Source organism: Sinocyclocheilus grahami, unplaced genomic scaffold (assembly GCF_001515645.1).
Source record: "Sinocyclocheilus grahami isolate Dianchi unplaced genomic scaffold, SAMN03320097.WGS_v1.1 scaffold241.1, whole genome shotgun sequence".
Lineage (NCBI taxonomy): Eukaryota > Metazoa > Chordata > Actinopteri > Cypriniformes > Cyprinidae > Sinocyclocheilus > Sinocyclocheilus grahami.
The window spans coordinates 1182728-1189663 of NW_015505420.1; the positions used below are offsets into that span (position 1 = coordinate 1182728).

Consider the following 6936-nt stretch of genomic DNA (forward strand, 5'->3'; position numbering starts at 1 on the left):
TATATATATATATATATATATATATATATATGAGAGAGAGAGCATATCAACACTGCTTTTAAATGTTTAATTTAGCACAAATCTCTTTCTGGTAGGATCAATATTGCATTTATGGCACACTGAAAACTGTTATCATTTATCACTTACAGTATGAAAAAAATATACCACTGTATTTTCTTGTAACAGTTGACAACCAACGCAAATAATTCTGACAGATTGTGTCCAAAAATGAAATTACTTTAAAATATGACTGTTGATATTAGAATTATTGAGCTATTTTTTGCATTGTCTATGCACCACAAAAATTATCTTCTGCTCACCTGCATTTATTTGATCAAAAATGCAGTAAAAATTTGTGAAAAATTATTACAATATATAATAACTGTTTTCTACATTAATATATGTTAAAATATAATATATATATTCCTGTAAAGCCTGTAATACTTTGATGTATAGAAAGTTCAAAAGAACCGCATTTATCTTTTTAACATCATAAATGTCTTTTTAAATAAAAAAAAATACATTCAATCGAATCTTACGGACCCTTAATTTTGCTCATACAGTTGTGAGGGTCAAATCGTAGTTCTTACTATTTATTCGATATATTATGCTGCAGTGAGAATGTTTTGACTATTTACTTGCATTTGCTCACTTCGTGAATGTTAATTTTGAACCTTGGCATCAATTTTCAATACTAGACTGCAAAGCATTGCCGAATGAAATATTATTCCCTCTTCTCTCAGCATATGTCGTGTAATAATAATCCCAGGCCTGACGTATTCTGAACTGATTGTTCTCCATTCTCTTCCATTCTGAAGCTACTAACCTGATGACATGAACAGACTGAGAAAATATGATGACAAAATCATGAGTGTCTGTTTTGTTGATGAAACTCTCCCCCTGTCTGTCAGGACTCTTTCTCTGTGTGCTGTGATTATTCTGTTTCCTCCTGTCATCTCAGCACAGACCTTCAGAGGATTTGAATCCAGTCATGATGCTCTAGTGTGCCGTATATCCTTATTTTATTTCATTTTTGAGCCGTAAATGTGTCATGTGACTGATAACTTTGCTTAGGGTTCAAATAACAATGCAAAAAAAATCATAATCGTCTTCATTTTCTTTATGCAGAACATTGTTTCTTTTTCTTTTTTTCTGTTGATTTGTGGGTGACGTGTGACCTGATGGTCTGTTCTTGAGATTAATCCATCACATCACACGTTACGGTTTGCGTCATTGGAATTGTGTCTTGATTTTGGTTGCTGTCTGTCAAGCTGCTTCCTGAGGTTTTGAAGCGTCACATCACTCATCCAAGACAAATGCCCATCAATCTACAGACGCCCCATTGTGCTTCAGATGAACTCTTGTGTATGTGCCTTCCTGTCTCTGTATTTCCATCCAATACACATGAAAAAGTTCAATCAGCCAGAGTTCTCGCTCCAGTAAAGTCCACTGACTCCCTCCTGCTTCACAAACACAGAGACGGCCACTTGTATGTTAACGTAGGGCTGGTGTTTTGCATTGTACATACTGCATAGTTTTGCTGACTTGAATGTTGTCAGATGTGTATATTGGCTATTTCACATCGGCTCAGAATGTGGCTCATCCAATCAGAATTTAGAATTATAAGTAATGTCACGCTTGCAGTCGCTTTGTTCTGATTGGGCCGCAAGTAATCACATGATATTCATACCAGCAGCACAGCTGTAAATATATTGAGAACTTACATTTCTGATAGAAATCAGACAGTTAGCTTGTATATTTCTTTCCCGTCTTCCATAACAGGTCCAAAAGAACTGCAGGTTTTACTGAAACTGTTTTTGCACTTATGCCAGACTTGTCATTCATTCGCTATGAATAATCTGAGTTTAATATTTGTGTCGATCAAGTTCCAAATAAAGAGAGAAAATAATCAAATAATTCAATGGACAAAAAGCCCCCCCCCATTACCACATTTTAGTTGCTATATAAAGCATGCATCTTAAGTAAAATAACAGATGAAATAAGCTACTCATAGCCTGATATAAGATTTTGATCAGCGCTCACACTTATCTGCACACTTTGAAGGTGACTTTTTTTCTTTGCACTAAAGATTCATCAATTATGTGACCATTTGAAAACTTGCGAGCAATGCTAAAGATACGACTGTCCTAGAATGTGTGTCTGCATAATGTAGAGCTCTGGCTATAAATCATGCTTCATAAATATAGCAAGGCTGTTGCCTTGGCATCATATATATATATATATATATATATATACACACATGTATGTGTGTGTGTTTGTTTGCATTCTGTTTTCCATATCAGCTATTCTTATTCCATTGTATTGCTGTACTTTGCATTTATTATACTGTACTTATGGCACACACACACACACACACACGTTGGTAATGTTGAAAAGAGTTGTGCTGTTTCATATTTTTGTGAAAACTGATATTTTATTATACAGGATTCTATGATGAAAAGAAATTAAATTTTATTCGAAATGGAAATCTTTTGTAACATTGTAAACATCTTTACTGTTACTTTTGGTCAATTGAATGCATCCTTGCTGAATAAAACTATTATTTTCTTTTTTTAAACTTACCCCAAACTTTTGAATGATAGCGTGTCAAGGTTTCCACAAAAATATGAAGCAGCACAACTATTTTCAACATTATTAATAATCTGAAATGCTTCTTGAGCAGCAAATCAGCATTTGACAGTTATTTTAAGTGGTGATAATATTACTGTATTTTTCATCAAAAGAGCAGAAGAGACTCCTTTGAAATATTTAGAAAACTTTTGACCAGTAGTATGGGATGGTGTCATTTTTCTTTATACTTTACTGTAATAAACAGTACATGAAGAGTTGTCAAAAGTCAAACACTGCCATCTAGGATCTCTGTGAGAAAGTGTCTGACTGTAAATAACAGGCTTTGAACAGCAGTGTGACTATTGTTATGAACGTTTTGAGATTTTCACAATATTCGCATTCACATTTTGTTGTTTTCGGTGTTGTCTGCAAACAGAACTCTAGGCCTGCATGCGGAGACTGAAGCTGATTCTCCTGATGTGCTTTTATATGGTCTTATCCTAAAAGCAAACTCATTTGCATCCACTTTACAGGTAACAAATGGGACCTCAATAACGTTTTACCTGCCAACTAGAGGAAGTCCACAAACACACGTTGCCCCGTTCGCAAACAGCGATTCTGAGCTTCTCAAATGGGCAGCAGAGACATTTGGTGGAGTCACATCCTTCACCACAGCACGAGATCCCAAGGCCATCACTTTCACTGGGATGAAGGGTAAGATCCCGCTCTGCATCGATGTATTCGGCTCTTACGATCAGTGATCCAGTCATTGTGAAACACTGAACTCTTGCAGGAACACAGCAACCCTCAACATGTGACCTGCAGCCAGAAATAGCAGCAGATAAACAGTTCATTGAGCTGAAGCTGACACCTCCACCTAATGAGCTCAAATCATGTTACACAAAGCATTCTGGAGAACCGATTCACGTGATCAATATTCCCGATGATGTCAAAATAAGGTAAATATCACCTACGATTGGTCCAAAATCCAGCTTCTAAACTGATTGGGAAAGTGTTTCACTTTTCAGGTCTCTTTACTCATTATCTGTACAGTACAGGATTGAAGTTGAGGTTTTATTTATTAGTTTTTTAAAGACCGTTTAGTTTCGTCTGTCATTGTTCCTCAAGGCAGCTCACATCTTCTAAAAAAAATCAGAAGTTTAAGAATGAAATGTGATCACCCAATTTTTATTTGAAGTCTGGTCATGCGATAACATTGGATTAATGTTGCGTTTTCTTTCAGGCATGTTTGTGTGCATTTGCCATCCAACTCTAAAGTGGTCCTGAGAGGTCCAGCAAACACTGAGTGGACAATCCACGGCAATCACGAAGTCAAATTACTGGTGAGAATGACTCTGGAAGCTAATTTCAGTCACAAAATAAAAATATTAAAAAAAGCTTTTTTTAATCTAACAATTCATAGTGTATAACTCACAATTATGACTATCTCTTTTCATCTCATTTCATTTATCACATTGTCTTTTTTCTTCTCAGAATTCCAGTTCACATCTTACAATTTGTGAAATATAAACAGAAATATAAAATGAAAAAGATCCAAATTGCGAGTTTAAATCAAACAACTCTTGTTTTCTGAATTTACATCAATTGTGAGATATACACTTGAAATTCGGAGTTTACAATTTGCAATTATGAATTTAAATCCTTTTACAATCTTTTTGCAGAAAAAAATCCGGACTTTTTTTCATCTTGTGATTAATAACTCGCAATTGTGAGTTAAGAACTAAATTAAGAGATCCAAATTGCAAGTTTAGAACTCATAATTTTGAGTTTACATCTCGGAATTCTGAGTTTACATTTCACAATTAATAACTTAAAATTGCGAGATATAAACGTGCAATTCTGACATTTACATCTTGCAATTATTAACTTGTAATTCTGAGTTAAATTACGAGTTTACATTTTGTAATTTTTTTCCCCCCCAGAATTATGAGTTTGTATCTCACAATTACTAACTTGCAATTAAAGTAAACTCTCAACTATGTGAAAAAGTCTAAATTGTGAGTTTATTGCTCGCAATTATGAGTTTAAATCTCGCAGTTCTGTCTTTTTTAATCATAATTCTGAGTTGCGTATGCAAACTCACAATTTTTAGAAAACGAGTTAGAATTGCGTGAATAAGCTTCCATATTTCCATGACTTAATCAACTATACAAGTACTTTGTACTAGTGTCTAACAAATAAAATGACAGGCATTCTGTATGAGAGAGGTAAATGATACTCCGTTTTTAAAGGGCTCATATATTCTACAGTCTTGTTTTGTGGAGATTTTATTATTATTATTACTAAATCCTTGTTTTTTATTTGACAGTACAATATTAATATATTTATATAGTTATTTGTATTTATTTTATAATTTAATAAAAATAAAATAACAGTAAACTGTTTTAATAATAATAATAATAATTTACGGAACAACAATAAAATTACAATAATAATATTTATGGTTGTCTTAATTTCATTGCTTTTAATCGTTAAACTATAGAGCTTTTATTTTGGTGGAAAACAGCTGGGAGAGCTTAAGCTTCTCATTTGTTGACAGGAGATTTATAAAAGGCTCTCATTATAAATTTAAGAAGATTGTTGCATTTTAAAACGCACATTATAAGCAACCCAAAAACACAGCATTTGCAGAGATGGAGTTTGTTTGGTGGAGAAATCCAATTATTCAGTCTGTGAAAACAACAGTTATTTCCCTTGGATTTTCACAATTCATGTGGATCATATTTCAGAAATATGGCAATACTGAAAAATCCTCTTACTGCATTAAATGTTTTTTATTGTGCTTAAGCACTCTGTGCACCTAAGTATCATAGCAAATGCCATAACAAATTATTGAGCTTCTGATATACCACAATCCAAATGAAAACAGCTCAGTTTGTCAAAATATTTACTCTTACTCTTCACCAGATCTCAAGTCCGAGCTTCGGAGAGTTTCCCTTAAGCATTAAGGTCAGCAGCTGTCTGGTTCGCTCCATGCCAGTGGTGAGGGACATGCCGTTCAAAGAGGAGACGTGTTACATTAAGGACTGTCCCAAGAGACTCAGCTTCTCCTTCGAGATGCTTCAGGACCAGCCGTCCAGCTCATGGGACCTCGAATGTGCAGTTAAACTTTGTTATGAGAGTGTAAAGGTTTGTGGGGTTCTGTTTCCAGAGAGTGTAAAAACAACTCTTAACAAAGCCCATATTTCACAATCATCTCTTGATGTTTTCTGATTTTAGTTTTGTACAAATGAAACACAAGTCAAGAGGAACTTCCAGGTCAAGCCATATATCCCAAACCAAAGTGAGTACGAGCTAATTTCACCTCAGTGCGGCAAGAAAAATCTAACTGAAGGTCCATTTGAAAGTTCTCTGCTCAACTGTGTTCAGTCGATATAGGGTTGACAATGGCAGCAATTACAGAGCAGAGTGGCTGATGGCCAGTTCAATGCTGAAATAGTAAGTGTAATACTAGTGGTTGCTGATATTTGTTATTTTTTAAATTGTTGGCATCGGCTGATACATTTTTCTGTTTGGTTGATAAGTGTCGGAAGCAGGACTTTTATTTTGACATCCTTTTTTAAACAACTTCCTCATTTGTGAAGAATACTATAATAGGATTTGCAGAATCGAGAAGTAAAAAAAAATCACTTCATCATGTGTTATTTACCACCTTTAAATCAAATACTGTGATATCATAAATCCATATCAGTCAACCACTAAATAATAAAATGGCAGAAAATTAGATGTCGACACAATTTCTGAAACATATTAATTAATTAATATGAAGTTTATCTCTAATCATATTCACACAAAATTGTCTAAAAACAACTGTCAGCCAATGACAATAATATCAAAAGGCTCAACTATTGTCCAGATAATCATTGCTTATTGTGTTAATAACAGTAATAAACCATTCAAAGTGTAGAACATCCTCAACACACATTTATAAAGTGTGGGTTTCCCCTAGGTGCTCCATCAATCTGTTTAAAATGCCAATAATAAACACAAAAAAGTGGTTGAAGCATTTATTTTATGAACACAGGTTTGGTGGGTCATCTGTGTGCATCAGCTGCTATAAATGAATGCCTCAGATATTCAGGAAAATTGTGATACCCTATAACCTTGAACCCTGTGAAGCTGGATAAACTTGAGTCCTAATTTAGAAACATACAGGAAATAAATCCTCCCATTCAAAACACCATTCAGCAACATTAATTTCAGAGCACAACAATGGGACGACACTCCATTGTCCCAGATTTAAACTACTCCCATCTCGCCTCAGAAAAATATTGTGCTATTCTGGTGGAGTAAGAGCTGGTGTTTGCCCCCCCCCCCCCCCACCCCCCGCCCCCCCTCCCCCTC

General features: G+C 34.7%; 1 protein-coding gene across 1 annotated transcript in view; it reads left to right on the top strand.

Moving 5' to 3' along the window:
• Positions 1 to 6936, top strand: part of LOC107597954 (transforming growth factor beta receptor type 3-like) — a 68265-nt gene that overhangs the window by 44628 nt on the left and 16701 nt on the right. The window contains exons 5-7 of the mRNA XM_016289166.1: positions 3105 to 3285; positions 3365 to 3530; positions 3815 to 3914. Coding sequence (XP_016144652.1) covers positions 3105 to 3285; positions 3365 to 3530; positions 3815 to 3914 — 447 coding nt within the window. The remainder of the gene's footprint in view (positions 1 to 3104; positions 3286 to 3364; positions 3531 to 3814; positions 3915 to 6936) is intronic.